General features: G+C 52.3%; 1 protein-coding gene across 1 annotated transcript in view; it reads left to right on the forward strand.

The window, feature by feature from the left end:
* Positions 1-21,333, forward strand: part of Man1c1 (mannosidase alpha class 1C member 1) — a 140,013-nt gene that overhangs the window by 99,184 nt on the left and 19,496 nt on the right. Inside the window, exons 3-5 of the mRNA XM_048443156.3 lie at positions 9,388-9,503; positions 11,231-11,311; positions 17,838-17,932. Coding sequence (XP_048299113.2) covers positions 9,388-9,503; positions 11,231-11,311; positions 17,838-17,932 — 292 coding nt within the window. The remainder of the gene's footprint in view (positions 1-9,387; positions 9,504-11,230; positions 11,312-17,837; positions 17,933-21,333) is intronic.

Here is a 21,333-nt window from a genome sequence, read left to right on the forward strand (position 1 = left end):
TTTGGAATTTATGTTCCTAAGATGTGGGGGACGCCTTGGAACCCTAGCAAAAGGCATCCCAAGCACAGAGACCTGTGCTAGTGACTGCCCCCGGGGGACCCAGGGCACAGCTGGTGCTCTGTGGTGGGGGCAGGGCATCACTTGCAGAGTGGGTATCAGGCACTATGCAGGATCTGTGAGGCCTGGACTGCATCATTGCTCAGTGCATCAGGAGTTTGACCGTGGAGAACGGGAGGAATGGAGCTTTTAAGTAGGTCAGCGGTGTGGGCAGGTCAGACTGAGTAAAGAGCCTTGTGTTACTCAGCTTCTAGCGAGCATTCTGGATTCCGGGAATAGTTCCTAATAATGCTTTTCCTCAGAGAGGCCCCAAGAAGCCTTTGCCTGGAAACAGCCTCTGAGTGCAATTCGAGTGACCCAGGAAACGGCATCATAAACATTCCAGGAAGAAAAAAAAAACAAAAACCTAGGCCACATAGGAATGGAAAGGCTCCTGGGTGGCTGGCTTGTTTCTGTGCTCTCAACCCACAGGAAGTCACAGCAGGAGGGCTAGGGGCCTGAGGCCAGCCTGGGCTACCTAAGGAAAGAAACAGGCTTCAGTGCAGCTGGATGGCTTCGTCCTACAGGACAGTGGTTCTCAACAGTATACAGTATGCTTGTGGAGAGGTCGGGGTGGGGGTGGGGCATGTGTGGCTTTCACAGATCTTCCTAGAAAGGCATGGGGTGGGCTTTCTAGGCGCCTTGGGTTTAGTGCTCTGAGCAGTTATTTGATGAGGCTCTCCGAATTGACAGGTCAGGAATTCTCAGAGGGCTCAGCAGGCATGGCTCTTCTGTAGCTGGTGTGCAGGCACTCAGCTGGGGAGGCTTGGAGGTGGAGCTTTCTGTTCGTGCATGTCGAGTCCACGCCAGTTGTTAGCCGGTCTCTGATGAGACCGTCAGTCTGTGAGACTGTCGGGATAAATGTGCATGGCCTCCTGTTGAGTGTCTTGGGCTCCCCCGTGATATGGCACCGTCCCCCACAGATGCAGGGGAGAAAGGTGCCAGTCAGCTTCTGCCTGGAAACCAGCACATCCTGCCATCCTTTATTCCATCGGTCCAGGTCATTACCTGTCCTGCCCAGGCGTTGGGGTAGAGCCACGGACGGAATGTCAGTATCCCTCAATATCCCAGAGAGCCTCATTCCTGTGGGTGGGCAGTGCCTTTGCCTCCATCTATAAAATTACAGCCTGCTGCACACAGCCACCCTGCTCTCCGTGGCAGCCAGGAAAAGACGTACATGTTGTTTCACTTGAGATCAAGAGAAGTCTCTGCGGATTGTATCATTAAATTAAACGCAGCCATTAGTGTGTGGCTCTGGGGAGACGCGGTAATAGGCTAGGCCTTGGGTCATTTTTTTTCCTTCTAAATGTTCTTCCCGGAGCTAGAGTTGCCCACCCTGGCCCATTTCTCTCTGTTAATATAACATCACATAAAAAAATCATTATTATATGGCAGAGTTGGTAGAGACACAGGCTGGGTGAGTGTCTGTGGAGGCAGCCCTGAGAGGGGGTGTTGGAGCCTGGGGTTCTCACTCTGCCTGCTCTCAGTAGGAAGCTGTGCAAGGCGGAGACCAGAGGGTGACCTTGAATGTCCATCCTCTTCAGGTGCTGTCCGCCTTGGTTCCTGAGACCTGGTCTCTCATTGGCCTGGAGTTCATTGATTAGGGTAGACTGGCTCTCCATGGAGCCTTAAGGATCCTCCTGTCTCCATTGTTCCACAGGGATGTCAAGGGTTTTTTGTGTTATGTTGTTTTTTTTAGACAATATCTCACTGTGTATCCCTGGAACTCACATAGACCAGGATGGCCTTGAATTCACAGAGATTCATCTGCATCTCCCTCCCAAATGCTTGGGACAAAAGCTATATGCTACCACATCCAGCAAGAGTAAAGGTTAACCCCAACCCTAAGTCTCCCCAGAACAGGGATTGTAAAAGCATGCCACCTGAGGCTTTTTAATTATTGCCTTTATTTATTTTGTGTGCATTTATTTCATGTGGGGGTTAAAGGACAACTTGCAGGAGTGGGGTGGGAGGGCCTTCTGTATATGTGTTGCTTTTATTGGTTAATGGATAAAGAAACTGGTTTGAGCCTATAGGAGGGCAGAGCAGAGGTAGGCGGGGAAAACTAAACTGAATGCTGGGAGAAAGAAGGCAGAGTGAGGAGAAGCCATGTAGCCCTACCGGAGACAGACGCTGGAACTTCACCTGGATTGCACAGATTAATGGGGATGGGTTAATTTAAGATGTGAGTTAGCTAGAAATACACTTAAGCTATTGGCCAAACAATATTGCAAATAATATGGTTTCTGTGTGGTTATTTTGGGGCTGAGCATCCGGGAACAAATGAACATCCCTCCTACAACACAGGAATCACTTCTCTTGTCTACCAGGTAGGTCCTGAAGACCAAACTCAGTCATCAGACTTGCCGGGAAGCACCGTTACCCACAGGTCCATCTCGCCAGCTCCATTCCCCGCTTTTTTCTTGAGATCTGAGGATGTAAAACAAGTTATCCTGGAATTGAGATATGATTCTGGGAATGAGATATGCCATCATTCTTGCTTGTGGGCTGAATACTTTAGAGCCTGAGCCACCCTCCGGTCAGTGACTTGGCTCCCTCTGGCCTCATAGAGGACAGACAGGCAGGGAAGAGAAATGGACAGGGGAGGAAGCCTAGGGGCTTGTAGCTTGGGTTATGCTGCAGAACAGGGCTGCCCCGGAGAGAGCAGGGGTTGGCTATGGGGGAGCAAGCACAGAGGCTGAGGGTCCATTTGGAAGGAGGAGCAGGAAACTTCCAGAGTGTTCATAGGAGATAGTGCCTGCAATCTCCAGGGACATAAGGGACAAGGTCCTGGCAGGAAATTTAAACCTGGGGTCCCGAACATGTAGACAGGAACAGGCCCAGACTGAATCTCAGACAACCCAGGGTGTGGAGATGGCAGGCAATGAGGAGTCAGTAAAGGTGACTAGGAATCAGCCACCATAGGGAGAAGCGAGAGGGAGAGTTATACCCCATGTCATCAATGCTCCTTCCCCCCCTCCCCCGTCTAAGCCCAGGATGGAGTCAGCAAGAGGCCCTAGGAACATCTGTGGTTTCCTGTCTCCTGCCTTCTCACCATCCCCCAGCAGCTGTTTCTTGGGCATGGGGACATGTTGGGAGCTGTGAACCCCCAGATCCTGAATTTCTTGTAAACAACGTGTTATGCTTGCAGCTGCTCTGAGCATGAGACCCTCAGGAGTTCCTGATGGCAGGGGAGTGGTTTCTGGTGAGTTTAGCTGGGGTGTGGCTTTCAGTTAAGGATCCCTATATAAGCTGCCCTGGACACAATAAAGGGGGGGGATTCTTGTTTCAAGGATGACCCCTGCCTCTGTGTGTCTTTGTGTGTTTAAATCTCCAGGCCCTTGCCCAGCTCGCGAATGGTCCTGTAGAGCAGGCGCCGCAATACAGGAGTAATACCGTACTGTCACTTAGTACAGGCAGGCAGTACAGGGACAATCCCTGAAGACTAGGGTTCCAACTGTTGTGGAAGGACAGACATGGGTGGTTCCTTCAGAACCAACAGGAATGAGTGCCCTTGTGCCAGGCATGCCAGGGAAGGCTTCTCAGAGGACATAGCAGAAGGCATGATCTCACACCAGGGGATGGGCGTCAGAGTGATGCCAAGGGCCTGCAAGGTGGGCACTAGGCTGCCATAGGGAGATGGGAACAAGAGTTGGTAGAGAGGCTACATACTCAGAGGCATATGAGGAGGCCCCAGGAAAGACTGGTGACCCTTTGCGAGGGACTCTTGCCCATTAGGGCTGCTGGGAAGCAAAACTACAAGGTTCAGTGGAAGAGGGACAAGAGAGACGGGGGAACCTTTGACCTTCGACATTCATCAGATGTTCAGAGGGAAATCTAACACCTTCCAATGCGTGGGGGAGCATGGCCCACAAGAATGCTGTGGGCGTGCTCTGAGTGGAAACAGGTTCACTGGGAAGACTGTGTGGGAAGCAGGCCTTAAAGAATGTGCAAGCTAGCTGGGCAGTGGTGGTGCATGCCTTTAATCCCAGCACTCGGGAGACAGAGGCAGGCAGATCTCTGTGAGTTCTAGGCCAGCCTGGTCTACAAGAGCTAGTTCCAGGACAGGCTCCAAAGCTACAGAGAAACCTTTTCTCGAAAAACAGAAAACAAAAACAAAAACAAAGGAGAGAAAGAAAAAGGAATATGCAAACTATAACCCTTCCACAACACAGGGAGAATCATTCAATGCTGTGAAGGCAGAGTGAACATGCCTTATGGGTACTGGGGAGCCGTGGCAGGCTCCTGAACCTGGAGAGAGACACCACTGGCTTTGGTCTTAGGAAGACAACACATATGAGAATGGGAGCTATGCTGGAGGCTGTTATGCAGAGGTCAAGGGTCATGATGGTCTAAGCAGTAGATACCCAAGACCATGTGAAGCGCTGTAGAGGGGCTTCCCGGGGACAGTCAGGCGCAGGACCCAGGTGCTGGTATATGGTGTCCCACTGCAGCCGGCAGTACCACAAGGCAGGTCCTACATACTGTCCCATGTCAAAGAGGGGAATGAGGCTCAGAACGCCCAGCTAGCTTGCGCCGTCCACAGGCTAGTGGAGATGGAGACAGAGTGGGGCAGCAGGCTGGCGCCTTAGCCCACGGGAGGTTTCTTTCCAGGGACAAAAATCAGAACAGTGAGATGACAACGTCCCCTTCCTCCCCTGGAAGGAGGGCCAGGAGAGTCTCCCACACTTCACAACCCTAGATGGGCCGTCATTTCAAGGGGGACAAAGGGACCCCAGGAAAAAGTAGTGAACTGATTTATCAAGCACTTAGTGCACACTAAGCAAGGGCAGGTGGCTCATGCTCAGGGACCTGCGATGCCCCTGGTGACCCCCCAGTGCCACCCTCAGGGGTCTTCCCTTAATTCACAGATAACTTTGATGCTCACAGGGGTGCTGCTGGCTCATGCTGGTTTGAGCCAGTTCTTCTGTTTCCTGGGGCCTTTGTTCCTTCTAAAGTGTTTTTTTGCTGTCTCCTGCTCTGGGAGGTTATCCTGTGTGAAGGTAGAGCTCAGAGAGTGGGAGAGGAAGCCAGGCCAGAGCCCGCCATGGCTGCACCCCAGGAAAGGTCCTGGCTGCTGTTTTGAGCCCTGTTGGATCTTTAGGAATACATAGATCGTGGCCTCTTTGCCAGGTGTTGTGTGAAAGCTGTCCAGGCACCATATAGGGCTGGACTGGGGATAGGGCCTTCTCTGTTCAGCCTGGCTCTGGAGTAACCCTGAGCCTGGAGTGCCTTGCTGGACCCCAGCCCAGCCAGGTGCGGTGTGGGGGTGGGGTTGAGATCAACCAAACCAAGCCAGAGCCTCAAACCAGAGCAGGCCCTCACCAACAAACTCAGCTGTCCAGTCAGGTGTCTTGAGGGGACATGGGGACAGCTGGTCATAAGGTACCTGACTGATTGCTCTCCCTACACGGCCCCAAGAGACAGAGGGCTATTGAGGTGAAAACAGGTGACTCAGGGCAGGGTTCTGAAATGAGAGACTGCTGTGTCCTGGGGGGAGGGACTCAGCTTCCACCTGGCTCCGGCTTGTAGCTGGCTGCCAGGTGGGTGAGCACTTAGGTCCCTTTGTCCACAGTTGACAGTCCACACTGGTGGCGGTAGTGGAAGCTCATCTCCCCTGAGCTGGCTCAGTCCTTTATAGGGCCTCGTCTGTGAGATGAAAGGGTGATCCACCAGGACCTCAGAGTCACTCCAGGCCTTAAAGCACCAGCTTTGCAACCTGCATGGGGTACACTAGATAGGGCCCCAGGTCATCAGGCCCTGAAGAGTGGGACCTGGGCTCCAGACCAGCAATCCAAGGAGCCTAAGCGTCTCCAGGGGATAAAGTCTTCACTGGAGCCTTGCTGGACCCAGAGAGGAGGCAGCTAGAGGGGACACCTAGAAAGAAGGCACCTGGAGGGGACATCTAGAGAGGACACTCAGAGGGGACATCTAGAGGGGACACCTAGAGAGGACACCCACAGTGGGGGCAGCTAGGAAAGGCATGCTGGCCTGACTTTGTGGTTGTGGGAGGGGCCAACACTCTACAAGTTCACTTCAGTCCAGTTTAAGCACCCAGACATGTGACCATCCCTGTCCTCTGTGGCCAGCCCTCCCCTTCTGGTGATAGCTATGTCCTTCACTTCTGGCCCTGTCTCTATGCCAGCTCTCCCTTGCCATTCCTCTCTCTGGTTCTTTCTCGGGCTCTGCCTTTTATCACACCATGCCCACCCGTGATTCAGTCCAGGATCCTCCATGTGCGTTATAGACACGAGTGAGCAGTTAGGGACACACAGGCCGCGGAACGCTGAACACGCAGGCCCCGAAGCCAGGCCAGACTCAGTGGGTTCTGCTCAGGAGGGCAGAGCCTGTGACTCCTGTCCCTCCCAGCTTCTGCAGCGGCAGAATGGAGACAGCCATTCTTCTGAAGGTTGTGCTATGGGCTCTCTGCCTCCCTTGGTTTCACATGAATGGGTTCAGTCAGCCACAAATGGAAAATTCTTGGGGGAAAAGTGTATACCAAACATGATCTTATTTTTATCTCTAGCCTCTAATAACACAGTGTGACAGGGACTTACCTGAGACTAAGTTTTGTAACTCGTCTGGCTGTAACTCTAGCTGTAAGATATTGATGACAGTGAGCCTCCTCCTCCTCTTTCTTCTCTTCCTCTTCCCCTTCCTCTTCCTTCTCCCCCTCCTCCTCTTCCCCCTCCTCCTGCAGGAAGCTCTCCCGATGTCACCATGCTCACCCCTCCCTCTCTCTCCCCCCAGTCCTTCCCATTCCGGGCTCTGACAGTACCCAACCATCTGAGTCTTTCCCCAGTCCTCTCCTGCCTCGCTCAACAGTGATGAAGGTGGGGACAAGTTATCTCAGTTTTCATGCCCAGGACCAGCGTCAGGGTGGCGGGACAAGCAGTGATCGTTCTTTGTGAACTCATTGAACTGGAACAAGTGAGAACTGGAGGACTTTTGGGTTGTGCATTTGTCTGGTTTCTTTGTCTAAACTGTTTCCCATTTCTCTTTTTAATGGAAATAAATCTCTAGCAGTAAGATAACCCAGAGGAAATAAACAGCATTTCTGCCCCAGCACCCAGATATAAGCTCCGAGCCCCGCAGTCTCCAGCATGGAGACTTTTCTCTTTATGATGAAGTGCGTCCGCCATGCTGCTTTCGGAGTTTTGTTTAGTTGTCGTTGGCTTTGTGTGAGAGAGAGGATATGTGTGCACATGTACACATGTATGTAGAACCCAGAGGACAGCCTCAACTGTTGCTCCTCAAGTGCTGTCTTAGATTGTATGACGCAGGGTCTCACGAGCCTGGGGCTCGCTGACAGGGCTAGGCTGCCTGGCCATAGGGCTCCAGGGATTCGCCTCATGTGTTGTGTCTGAATTGCTCTTTTGTTGCTAGGATAAAACACACAGCTAAAAGTGGCATCTGGCAGCGTTTACTTGAGGTTCTGTTTCCATAGAGAGAGTCCATAGTGGCCTGGGAGGCGTGGCAGCAAGTGGCCAAAACAGGAAGTTGAGCCATCACATCTCAACTGCCCGCAGGAAGCAGAGATTGAGAACAGGAAGTAGAACAAGGCTGCAAACCCTCAAAGCCCTCCCCTAATGATGTATTTCCTCCAGCAAGTCTGTCTGAACCTTCTAAGGGTTCCACAAACTCCCTCTATTAACAGGACTACCAACAGGTTCAAACAAATAGCCTGTGTTGGGGGCGTGTCTCATTTAAACAACAGGTAGCCTCTTAGGGACGCCACCCTGAAAAGAACGGACTCTCTTCCTCCAGCAGCCATCGGTTGCCAGGCTCCTCTGCTGGGCTGGGACTTCACTCTGGGATTCTTTCTGGCTTGGTCTTGTGCTGTTTCTGTGCATGCTATCCCAGCCGCTGCGAGTTCGTGTGTGCGAGGGCCTGCCATGTCTGGCTAATACTGTTTTGCTTCAAACATCTGCTCTCTCTGGCTCTTGCAATCTTTCCACCCCTTCTTCCCAGACGATCCCTGAGCCCTGGGTGAGGAGTATAGATGTCCCATTTAGAGCTGAGTACTCCATGATCTCTTAGCCTCTGCACGTTGGCCAGTGGTGACTCTCTGTCTAAATCACCATCTCCTGCAATAAGTAAACAAGTAAATAATAATCTCCTCTGATGAGGTTTGAGAGATGTGTTAATCTATGGATACAAAGAAAAGTACTTAGGAGACAGCTGAATATTATGTCCATTTAGCAAAGTAATAGTACTAGGTTCTCCCCTAGGGCTTATGGCCTGACCAGTCACAGGCTTTTGACCCAGTGAATAGTACTAGGCACGAGTTTAGTCTTGTGGGACCGGATTCAAATCCAATCAGAAAGTGGTTGATTACTCCCATAACATTAGTGCTGCTACGGCACCGCTGGGCGTCTCTTGCCAGGCTACTTGCTATTGCGTTTTGTCAGTGTTCAGAAGTGGGTAAGATCTGTATTTACTTTTCTCCTCCGATAGCGTGCATAGCCCTTCCCCGCACCGCGAAAGCTAGCCAGTAGGATAAAGAGGCCAAGTCAGTAGCAGTATTGATTCCTCCATGTGCTGTGATTCAGGCGTGTGATGTCTTCAGCAATAGGATCTTACCATAAAGTTCCAGATGGTAAGCAGTAGGAATAGGAATAGCCTGAAATATTTAGGGGAGTCTATGGGACCCCACTGACCAACCACTTGAAAGGAGGTAACCCATATCTGCCTCTTTATTTGATAGACAATGTCTGGCCTTAGGACTTCTGAGTTTTTTGTTCGTGTTTGTGTATAACTGAAGAGATCCCCGGATTTTTTTCCAAGCTCATCAAGACAGGCCTACCTCGCCTGTGTGTGTGGATGCCCCTGTGCTATATTCCAGTCTGTAGCACAGGTTTGGAGTTTGCCTACTTCCTCCCTGGGCTCACAGTCCTGCAGTGTCTCTCTCTGCAAAATCATATGTGAGCACCTGCGTTTTTCCACAGGATAAAGCAGAAATCGGGATGCATGAGCCGCAGGAATGGCTGTGCCTTGGGATCTGTGTGTGTCACATGGGTCAGTGCAGGTGCTACCTGGAACTGAGTCACTTGGTGACCAAGGAGTGACCATGGTCCTGGAAGGCCCATCCTGGCCTCCATCTTTCCTCCCACAAGGAGACAGGGTGATGGATCCATCCTTGTCCTCACCGGTGGTACTGGAGTCCCTGTGACTGGGGCCTTGGAGTTCTCCAAGTATCTGGGGACCCTGGAGGAAGGGTGACTTTTCTAACTGGAAGTGAGAAGGATGAAAATGGCCCCAGCTCACACATGCAATTCTCTGTGCCTACAGGTGGCCTCGGTGGGGCAACCATCATCGATTCTCTTGACACCCTCTACCTCATGGAGCTGAAGGAGGAGTTCCAAGAGGCCAAGGCCTGGGTGCAAGACAGCTTCCACCTGAACGTGGTGAGTCAGCGGCCACGGGGAGACGGGCCTGTCTCCAGCTCTACAGACGGCACACTCGTGCCTGGGGTTATACAATAGAGCAGCCTTGGGGTGGGGCTGGCTCCCAGCTGGTGTCTTCTGGTGTGAGGGGAGACAGCCAGGGCCATCCCTCCCCTCCTCTCCCCACACTTCTCCTCATCTTGGAGGTGTTGCTCAGCAAGAGATAGGAAGGGAAGTGGCTTTGTTAGAGGCAAGAGACCTGGGGGGCCTGAGAACTGGACTGGAGAATGGCGAAAGGCTTCCCGCCCCCTTGAACCTCAGTCTCCTCACCGAACCAGGAAGGATGACCATGACAGAGGGCTGTAGCAAGAATTTTATGGTCCCACAAAGTCAACACAAAATCAAATTTGCCTCCTCTCCGTTATTATAATTACTAGACTCATTCTGAGGCCTTTGCAGCTTCTGGTGTCTGTGAGGCCAGAGGAGTATACAGCCCTTGCTCCTTTTCTGTGATGGAAGAGAGGCAGATGGGCATCTTTCAGGACTCACCTGGTCCCCCTGGGCGGCCTCCAGGTCCTCCAGGCAGAGGATGGGTCTGCCCAGGGGACCAGGGAGCTGTGGACACTCAGACAGGCTGGAGCAAATTAGAGTGTTTCTAGAAAAAGAAAGGTGGGGGTCACCTCTTTAAGCCTTAGCTTTTTCATCTGGAGAATGGGGTGACATCATAGAGCGCTATGAGGTGGGAAGGAACTGAACTGGGTTTTGCCCACCCTTTGCTGGTGGAAAAACCCTCCAGATTAACAGATACCGATGGCTGCTGTAGGTAACAAAAGCTTGAGCCAGGCTTGGTAGTGCAGGCCTGGAAGCCCAGCTACTCTAGAGGCTGAGGCTGCTGAGCACAAGTTCAAGGCTAGCCTGGACCACTTAGTGAGACCCTGCCTTAAAATATAGAAAAAAGGAAACAGGGGATATAGAGCAATCGCCTAAGCCTTCAATCGAATCCCCAGGATTACAAATAAAAATTAAAAATACAAAGCAGAAAACTGGCATAGTGAGCACCTGGGGTAAAGGAGGTGGCAACAGGACCTGTGTGAGACCCTGCCACAGCTTCTATGACAAGTCCTGTCCGGAGGTGGTGACAGACCTGTTCTATGTATTAGGAAACCCCAGGGGAAAAGAGAGGTCTGTTTCAAGTCACAGAACCGTATACATGGCTCACGTGGGGAATTTAGCAAGGCCCTGTCTTTGGCATGATGCCTCCACACCTGCTACGCACGCCCATGGAGCAGGGCAGAGTGAAGGAGACCAGAGACTGGCAGCTTGCGCACAGATGTCTGCCCACAGCCTCCTGCTCAGCCCTGCCCCGCTCTGCCACCCCAGGGAAGGACCTCCCTCATTTCACTCCGGCTCTGCCTCTCTTTGGGCTAAGCTTCTCCTGCTCGGCACAGGTCCTGGACCTCCTTGGAGCATGGCCAGGTATAACTGCTCCAATGGCCTCTGGCGAGGCTGGGGAAGGGAGCCAAAGCTGGTGTTTATTTGGAACACTTAAATGCACAGTAGCAACTGCCAGGCAGGTGCTGGCCCCTCTCAACCTTTGCTATGAAAACCGAGCCGTGGCCTGGCCTGCTGGGGTCTCCAGAGCAGGACACAGATGTGTGTTAAGGGGAGCAGTGTGGCCTGTGTCCAGGGCCTGGAGAGCTCTGGGAGCTCACCCGGATCCTTGCCATCTCCTACTTGCCTTCTTGCAGAGTGGAGAAGCATCTTTGTTTGAAGTGAACATCCGCTACATCGGAGGACTCCTCTCGGCCTACTACCTGACGGGAGAGGAGGTGAGTTGGTTCTTGAGGCCCCTGGGCTGTCCAGGCTGGGCGGGTCTTAGAGAAACCATAGTCCCGCCTCTTTTTTCACAGTGACTGCCTGGGGATGTGTGGTCTGCCAGAGACCAGCCAGGAGTCCCCATGAGAATTCCACATTGCTCAGATCTGTGGCCCAGGTGAGCACCCTTGGCTCCCAAAGCAGCTGAGGAGTTCTCTGAGAATAGAGCCATGTCCATCAGAACCGGCACACTCGCTTGCCCCCGCACGCTCGCCCCGCACGTCTGCCCTGCCCCAGCAAACTGCTAGGCACCTCACAAGTGAACTCTCAAGACCCACAAAGCTAAGGCCACTGCTTCTCACTCCCCGGGCCTTCCACTTTTTTCTTTTTCTTAATGTGTGTAAGTGTTTCACCGGCATGGATGTCTGTGTACCACATATGTGTCCAGTGCCCACAAAAGTCAGAAGGTATTGGATTCCATGAAACTGTCGTTACACCTGTGAGCCTCTGTGTGGGTGTGAGGAATTGAACCTGGGTCCTCTGAAAGAGCAGCCAGTGATCTTAAATGCTGAGCTGCGGAACCCATTGATTTCGAAGTCCCTCACCGCCAGCACTTTCCTTCCCTCCAGTCCTGGGCAGAACTGTAGCCGATACTTGCCTGCGCCCATTCTCAAGGGAGCAGTGTGACAATGGGGCCGCCCTGCTGGCCGTAGCCTGTAATTGCAAGACTGTGAGGGCCAGGAAGCGCCCGGGGTCACCTGCTGGTGGCCTTAAACACCCTTCTTATCACTTTCTCCCAAGTCACTTGATGGTCATGATACCTCTTTAGATCAAAGAGCCCTTGTGACAGGGGACAGGAGGGAGAGAGTTTGGCCCAGGGCTGTCACCTCCAAAGGGCATATTCTCTCTGCCAGGGAATTCTGAGTTGTACTGAGATTGGGAGAAACTGGAACCTTCCATCTCCCCTCGTGAGCGTTCATCACAACACAGTCTCAGTATCGGGTGACCAGGTTGGCAGCGTCCCCAGAATACAGGTCATCAGTCAGGCTGTTTCCCGGGATCCAGAGAGCCACTCTGCCCGGCTCGGCTGCCACTTGGAACCAGGAGCTGGGCAGGTAAAGCAGGCAGGCTCCAGAGAAATCCTGCCTCCCTCCATCACTGTGGTCCAAGAACGTCTTCCTCCCTTAGCTGTCCTGGCTGAAGTCGGGGACATAGAGGTAACAGGCTGTCTCTGTCTCCTGAGTCGCTTCAGGCTGTTCTTCATCAACATAATCTCCTCAGTAGAGATTACTGCTTGTACCAATTTATTCCCCCCCCCCAAAAAAAAATTGTCAACTTAGAGCCACCCAGAGCTTAGATTTCATCTGAAAACCTCTGGACAGGACAATGATGGAGGGAGCAGGAAAATCAAAGGCAAAGTCAATCATGCGCTTCACGGGCACCTGCCCAAGCTCCGCAGCTGATGTGGTTGGAGGGATGGAGGCAGAGAAGGAAGAGGGGAGGCATTTGAGGACTAGCCACTCAGGAAGGAAGGAACTAGTGGCTCCTCCGTGACAGCCACCCACTCCTCCTTTGACCCGTCTCTGAAGAGTCTGTAGGTCCGAGCCCTCAGCCCCCTGCCTTGCTTTGTCTTCTCAGCATCTGGCCGGGGGTTGTGAACCAGGGCAATGGGAGGCTCAAAGGGAAGCCCAAGTAGGCTTCCCTGCATCTGTCTGTACCCCCTGCTCAGAGGTGCAGCACACCTCCATGGTCCCTGCTATCTCCGGGCAGGCTACTTTTCTAAATACCCGGTTGTGAGTTCTGTGCACAGCTCTGTAGGAGCCACAGATACCCCATCAGTGCAAGGAAGACATCACCCACTGGCAGATGACAGAACAGACTTACAAATCTATGAGGCACTGAGGGCTGTACTGGGCCTTTCTCCAGCCCTTTGGCCTTCCTGCCTCTGTCTCCGTTGTCACTGCTTGCTACAGGGCTCAGTCACACGAAGCTCACAGGTACCCAGTGGGTGCCTGATGCGGGCTTTCCATTTCTTCACTTCCCACTGGAGGGATAACTTAGTGGCTAAGAACACTGAATACTCTAGCAGAGGACCCAGGTTCAATTCCCAGCACTCACAAGCTCACACACCTCTGTAACTCCAGTTCCAGGGGAGTCGATGCTCTCTTCTGGCGCTCTTGAGCACTACACACATATGATGCACAGACATATATGCACATTTGCACACATACGGTGCACAGACATACATATGCACTGCACACATATGATGCACAGACATATATGTGCATGACCAAACTACCTGCACACATAAAATAATAAAGTATTTTTTAAAAAGTGTAAAAAGAATGAGCGGCGGGCTGCATTCCCGCCACCCGGCTCCAGGCTAGTTTTACCTGAAATAACACGGAAAGTGTATTTTTTTTAAACACTGCTTGGCCCATTATCTGTAGCCTCTTATTGGCTAACTCTTACATATTGATCTAACCCATTTTTAATAATCTTTATATTACCACGAGGTCGTGGCTTACCGGGAAGATTTTAACCTGCAGCTCAGGTTTTTAAGTGGATTTAGTTACCACGTTGGGTGCCACTCTGTAAAAGGAACAGCGGGCTGCTTCCCATCGCCCGGCTAGCTTTACCCGAAATAATTACACGGAAACTGTATTCTTTTAAACACTGCCTGGCCCATTAGCTGTAGCCTCTTATTGGCTAACTCTCACATCTTGATTAACCCATTTCTAATAATCTGTGTAGCACCACGAGGTGGTGGCTTACCGGGAGGATTCTAACCTGCGGCTGTCTTGGAGAGGAGAGTCATGGCGACTGCCTGCCTCTGCTTTCTTTCTCCCGCAATTCTGTTCTGTCTACTCCACCTATCTAAGCTGGTGTCCTATCAAAGGCCAAGGCAGTCTCTTTATTACCAATGAAAGTAACACATAGACAGATGGCCCACCTACATCAAAAAAGGTGACAGAGCTGGTCCTGGGGGTGTTGGGACAGTATCTTACAGTTTAGAAGCATGTTTGCATATAAGCTTCCTCTTTCCCAATTTCTGCAAAACTCTACCATGGGTACACCCTGTCATTCTACTGTGAAGAGGGAGGAATTGAAGTTCAGACAGAGTGGGGCTCAATGAAGGTCACACAGTGACATGGGAGGCTGTGTGCTGGGCCCTTGGCTCTGTGTGTTTTCTGCCCTACAGAATCAAACTCCTGTTCCTCTCTGATTCTGGAACTGTGACCACTGAACCCACATCCTTATGTGGAGAGACACCGGGTGTCCTAGAGAAAGTCCCGAGCAAGCCACTCTGAAGCTCAGCTGTCTCTGCCTTAGTAGGAACCCTTCCCTGGGAGCTGTTACAGACGCTAGAGGGCTGCAACCACACCCCTCCCCCTACTCCCTCTCAAGATGGCAGAGTGGACCCGTGTTTTACTCGAGAACATACATGCTTGCCCAGTCCCTTCCCAGGACCACTGGTAACGTCTGTGACAGCTGCAGCAAGATCTCCTAAGGGCCGTGCACAGGAGGAACGTGAAAATCCTAGCTCAGCCTCCTCAGGGTCTCAGACAACCATACAGCTGCAGGGGCCACACCTCTGGGTGGGTTTCGTTCACCACCAGCAACCTTCTGGATGGGAAAGAGATCCAAAGCCTGCATGAGATCAAGTCCTTTCTGTCACTAAGCCAGTGGCTTCCAACCTGGAGAACTGCAGCAGACACACAAGGCAGACCCTGCAGCTCCAGGTGACAGGTGCCCTTGGTTCTAGACCAGCTCCCAAGGTCTACTTCCAGGACTCACCGACAGGCACTGGACAGTGTCCTCAGCCCTGACACTCCCTCTCCTCTTCCTTGGCAAAGCCATGTACCCTCAGAGGCCTCAAACCCATTTACCGCTCAGAGTTGGGAAGCCCCTAACAGCTGCTTCATGGGACTTTCATTGTTTGTTTGCATTCTGTTCTGTGGTATGGGAGACCCATGGCCTTTAGTCCTAGGTCCACGAGCTCCTTCTTCCAGCCCCTTATTCAGTAGACTTTTGTTGCTGGTGCGTTGTTAGGAAGGTCAGGAAACTGAGTCAGTAGATCTATAGACTGGGGACTTGCATCCCATCTCTTAAATGGCATTTATGATCCTCTCTCTAGGTATCCATGGTGACTGGGCCCATGACCTCTTACAGATCTCAAATTCCAGGAATGCTCCAGCCCTTCCCTGAAATAGCGTGCTATTTGCAGAGAGCCTCCGTTCATCCTCTCGAAGTCCTTAGGATGCCCAGCAGCAGGGGCTGTGTTCTGCTCCCTCCCTCCTCTAGGAATAAGAATCCCATGCATGGTCAACATGGATGTGCCTTCTACCCCTTCCTCCAGGGAGGCCCACACTGGCCTCAAATTCCCAGCTTCAAATGTTTCTCTTGGCTTGGTGCCAGGATTACAGGTGTTCCCCATCACGGCCAGGTTTTTTTTTTTTTTTTTTTTTTTTTTTTCCTGGCCTGCAGTTTGTTGACTATGGAGTCCAAGTTCTAGGCCTGTCGTGTGTGTGTGTGTGTGTGTGTGTGTGTGTGTGTGTGTGTGTGAGAGAGAGAGAGAGAGAGAGAGAGAGAGAGAGAGAGAGAGAGAGATGTTTGTCATGCATGTGGGTGGGTGCCCGCACACACAAACTGGGAGACCAGAGCCGGATGTCTCTTACTGAAGCTTAGTTTGCCGTTTAGACTAGGCTGCCTGGCCAGGGAGCACCACCTCTCTCTGCCTGCCCAGTGCTGAGGGTCCAGGAGCCACAACCACAGCCAACTTTTTATGTGAGTGCGGGGGATCCGAACTCAGGTCCTCATGCTTGCGGAATGAGTGTCTTACCCACCAAGCTATCTCCCTAGTCCTATCGTAAAACTACACAGGCTGAGCATGGTCATGAATACCTGTAATTCAAACTGCTCAGGAGGCTGAGACAGGAGGTCTACTCGAGCATAGACATTCAAAACCAGCCTGGGCAACACAACAAAACCTTCCTTTCAAAATGAAAATGATTACATAAAATGTACCAATAAATCAAAAGAAGGAAATAAATACCATCCATGGGTTAACCCTTCTGAGAGGACACTGCTAATATTTTGATGTGTTTCCTTTTCCCATGTGTCCACATGTAAACACATTTTAAACTGAGTTATACTGTTTTGGCGTGTTTTTCTATGTCATAGGTGTATCTACTTCCTACGTGACATTACATTGTGTGGAAGCCAGAGCTGAACCATCTCCCTGTCGCTTGGTGCACCGCAGTCTATTTTAGGCAATGCTGGTATAAGCAACCGTAATATAAATCCTTCACAACACTCTCAATTATTTATCTCCTAAGAATAAATGGGATTTATTACATTTTTTCCCTTTGTTTTGTGGGTGTATGTGCGAACGCGTGTGTCAAGGTGCACGTGTGGAGGTCTTAGGGATCGAACTCAGGTCCTCAAGCAGCAAGTGCCTTTACACACTGAGTCATCTTGCTGATCCTTTAAGGTCACACATCCTTCTGTGTTAGTCTGGCATTTCAACGGAACAGTTTGTAGACCTTGGAACCTTGCTTGGGGACCCTGAGCTGGGATCTCATTATGGCTCCTTAGCCATCATATGGAGGGTTTAGAACCACCACTCACCCTCGCCCTTCATTTCTTGTCTGTAAATGGAAGCAACTGAGTGGCCTGAGTACCAAAGAAAGGCCCTTGCCCTGCCAACTCAGGGGGAAGCTGTCATCCAGAAGGTAGAAGTTTCTGGAATCTGGAGAATAGTTTGGTCTGGGCTCCCGGTCCAGTGCTGTATTTGCCCTGTCCAAATAGACTCTTTCCCTCTCATTGTATTAATTAGCTCTCCTCATGGAATAAAATGCCTAAGATAGTCAATTTACAGAAAGAAAGTGTTCTACTGGGCTCACAGTTGCAGTGGTCTCGACTGGGCTCCCAGTTGCAGTGGTCTCAGACCATACTTCTTTGGTTCCATAGTGGTCCAGAACATCATGGCAGGATCATGTGATGGAAGCAAGACCAGGAAGCCGCAGAGAGTGAGGGGGGGCAATGTCCCCATCTCCCCCTAACACTTACCTCCTTTCACTAGTTTCCAGCTTTTAAAGGTTCTACCATCTCCCAGTAGTAACAAGCCTGGTGATCAAGTCTTCAACACACACCTCTCGGGTCACTCCGGGTCCAGGCTGCACCACTCAGCATTCACCACCCCTCAGCTCCTCGAAGGGCGGTGCTGATGCTGATAGCCCATCTTCCTCAGTGGGGTCTGACTCTGGACCTGAAGGTGATGCTGACTGCTTTTCCCTTCCTTTTCCCAAAGTCCCCCTACCATCTGAGGGGTGACACTGGCATGTTATGAACACAGAAACTGACAGAGAGAAATACCTGGTCTGTGGCTATAAAGTCAGCACAGGGAGCCTGTGGGAGCCTGACCTTCCATCCAGGCTGTCTGGCCGTAGAACCTGGCATCGGGCCTCTTCCCAATCCTGTCCCCTAGCCTTGACTCCCCCTAACGCGAACTCAGTGCCCTTTGACCTTTCTTGGCAGGTGTTCCGAGTAAAGGCCATCAAGTTGGGTGAGAAACTGCTGCCTGCCTTCAATACACCCACAGGCATCCCCAAAGGCGTCGTGAACTTCAAAAGGTGAGGTGCCCCTTGTAAACTGTGACATCTGTGGGTCCCGAGTAGTGGACAGAATGGAGTCCTAGGGAGTCGCTTTTGTCCGACTTACATTTTTACAGACGTGGGGGCTGAGGTATGAGAAAAGCATAGTTCCTATCTTGTGCATAGTGAGAATTGGTCTTTGCTAAGTACTGTCCTGGACAGTTATTGGTTACCAAGTGTAGGGTTTGGGCCACCCAGGCCTGACGTTCCTGGGGGAGGCATTTAATATAGCCCCCATCGCTGTTGACTCAGAGTCTCCAGAGTTGGCCCCTGCTCCCACCCTCAGAGGCAGGGCTCAGCGCCTCCAGGTAGAGCATTCTCCTTGTGAGATCAGAGCCCTGACTCTGAGCTAGGTGGAGCAGACCTCTAGAAGACACACTGGGCCATGTGTGGCATATCTGAGCTGGGAGAAAGGCTGGGAAAATTTATGCTCCCTGACTGCCTGAGCCCACATGTGGGGTACCTCACGGGAGTGCTGGCCAGGTGCCTGGGAGGGGAGTCAACCCAGATTCTGCTAGTCTCCACCCTCCCTCTTGTCTTGTGGCCTTGGTAGCTTTGCCCTCCACGTCCCTCAAGCCGGTGCTCCTTTCACCTGCCTCCTGGTGGGAAACTGTCCCAGTGTCTTCACTAAAGCTCCACAGAGGCCAGGGCAGCCATGAGGGCTGATGGAAGTCCTTTTCCACCCCAGATTTGATGCCTCAGAGGTCTGCACATAGACCTGTGCCCTCCACATGTAGCACCGATCCTGAGAATCAAGACAGAAGTGACCCACACCCTCGCGCCGGGTCTGGGCGCAGCCCTCAGGGTCCATTCCTCTGCTGCAGCCCTAGCCCACTGTCTCACCTGTGGCCCCCATGGAGCTGGTCCCACAGACTCCAGGATTCCTGGCACAGGCATGGATATTTTTAGGCTGCATGCTCGCCATCGAGATACGCAGCACGCGCATATTCTTCCTGGCATCGCTTGCTTTCATATTCTGAGAAAGAAATGACTGCTAAAAACGGGAGGGTAGCGAGGACACGGTGGCCACGTGCTACTGCGAACGTGCCACAGAGATGACCTGGTAGAGGACGGGAGCTATCTGCTGCTGCTCTAGTGTTCAGCAGGCCTGGTTCCGGGCAGCTAGGGGGCGAGGTGCGCCACACTGCCCAGTGTGGAGGTGGGTGCTCATCTCTGTACAGGGGCCATCATAGGAGGGGCAGGACCAGCTGTGGCCTGCAGTGACCACTGGGCTATCTGAGGCAGTGATTGTGGCCAATCCAGGGACCTCAGACTGAATCAGTTTGTCACTGGGGTGCACACGTGCATAAGCGTGCATGCACATGTACACACCTGCCCCAAAACACTCCTTCTTCTGCCCATGCCACTAGTAAGGTCTCAGACACTCAAGTTGGTCATTGTCAGGTTATTCTCAAATCCACGCATGGACTCATGCAAATGTATGTTCGTGCAGGTGTGCTCCCTCTAAACATGCCTATACATACCTACGCAATGCCTAACAGCTTTGGAGCTCACAGTGGGCCAGGGCTCAGAGAAGTGCAGTAACATCCCCGAGGTCACACAGCAACCAAATAAAGGTAGGCTTTGAGCTCAGCTCTGCTGTAACAGTTGCACCATACACAGGAGGTTTAGCCAGGTAGCAAGGGGTTTGTGGAGCAGTACCCCTTGCTAGGGGAGAGGAGAGCAGGGCAGATCTTACTGCTGCTGGTCCATCGGCTCACAGAGCTGGTCGAAGGACCCCCTTCTTCCAGGAAGCCGCTCAGCATGCACAGTACCTAGGATTTGGAGTTGGATTCAGTTCTATCACTGGCTGTGTGACCTTGAAAAGGTGTCTCCCCCACCTTCTGAGCCCAAGTATTCCCACCTATGAAATATAGAGTTGGAGGTAGGGGTGAACGAAGCCACCAAAGCCACCTGGCTCCTGTTAGAAGTTTATTGTCACTTTACATTTGCATAATTACATACTGATAAAAATGATAGTCACGTGCGTGATGAAGGCCTCACAATAACTCAGTGAAGCTGAGTGTCTGGGTTTAACTGAAGGAGGAAGCTGATCAAAGGGAGAGGTGGGGCTCTCCTGAGGGCACATGGTCATAGGGACACAGAGGAAGCCAGGCAGAGAGCGCCAGAACACCCCGCGCTCGCCTTTCCTACTTCTGAAGTGACTGAGGGTCAGGAGAGAGGACAGAGAGGCCCACGGGGTGGACAGTGAGGACAAAACCTGTCAGGAAGACAGGGAGGAGTGGTGGAGTGTGCCTTTAATCCCAGCACTCGGGAGGCAGAGGCAGGCGGATCTCTGTGCGTTCGAGGCCAGTCTGGTCTTCAGAGTGAGTTCCAGAACATCCAGGGCTGCATAGTGAGATGTTGTCTAGAAAGAAGAAAGAAAAGCTAACTGGGGGCTGGGGCTTTTTTATTTGTAACTTATGGAACACCAGTCGATATCACCCAGGAAGACCTCTGAGCTCCCCAGTGGGAGGAAGAAAGCTCGCTCAGGCTGGAGTCCCACCTCCTGTGGGCTCCAGTTATAAGCACATACATCCCTTCCTTGGCAAGCTCGGTTTCCTCCTTTGGGTGCTGAGGTTAACCACGCCTGTGAGCTTCAGGTAGAGAATGAAACCATTCTCTGGAGTACCCAACCTGATCTTATGGCTCCACAGACAGCAGCCTGCCCAGCAAGTCTAGAAATACCCAAGGGGACAGAGACAGGACGAGGGGTGTGACAGTCTCTGCCTGGATGGAAGCCACGGTCCTCTCGCTGGCACTCCCCTTGGGAAGACCCATGCTGGGCAAGAGCAGACCTCAGAGGGGATAGTGAGGCCTAGGGCCTGCACCAGCGGAGGTGTGGTCCCCAGGCACCTCCCGCCCCACACTGCCTTCCCAAGTGCTCTCCATCACTGGAGACGGATGGACAGTAGCCACTTCCTAGGTAGTAGGAGGGCAGAGGGCCTCCAAAAGGCAACACAGCCACCCCACAACCTGCACCTGGCCCATCCTCACCCCATCTAACACTAACTCTCTGCAGAATGTCTGTCCCCCTGGAATCCTAAATATCCCCTGGGAAAGTAACCGGAATATGTGTATGGAATCGGAGACACGTGGAGAGGGAGCCTCTTGCCCACTGCTCTCCTTATTCAGTCCTGAGGCCCCATAGAAGCGCCAGGCGGGGAAGCAAGGGCGGTTGTCCTCATTCTGTTATGCAGAGATGGGAACTGCGGCACACGGGGACCTGCCTGAGGGTGCCAGCCAAGTGGTGCTGGACCCTACACCTTCTAGTTCCAGGGTGTGGCAGGTGAGAGGTCTGGAAAGCACCCCCTCGCGGGCCAGAGTGATGCAGGCGGTGGCTTCCCCCAGGGCTGGCTCAGTTCAGCCTCCTTTGGGCC

The sequence above is a fragment of the Myodes glareolus genome, chromosome 6 (assembly GCF_982192425.1).
Source record: "Myodes glareolus chromosome 6, mMyoGla1.1, whole genome shotgun sequence".
In the NCBI taxonomy this organism is placed as follows: Eukaryota; Metazoa; Chordata; class Mammalia; order Rodentia; family Cricetidae; genus Myodes; species Myodes glareolus.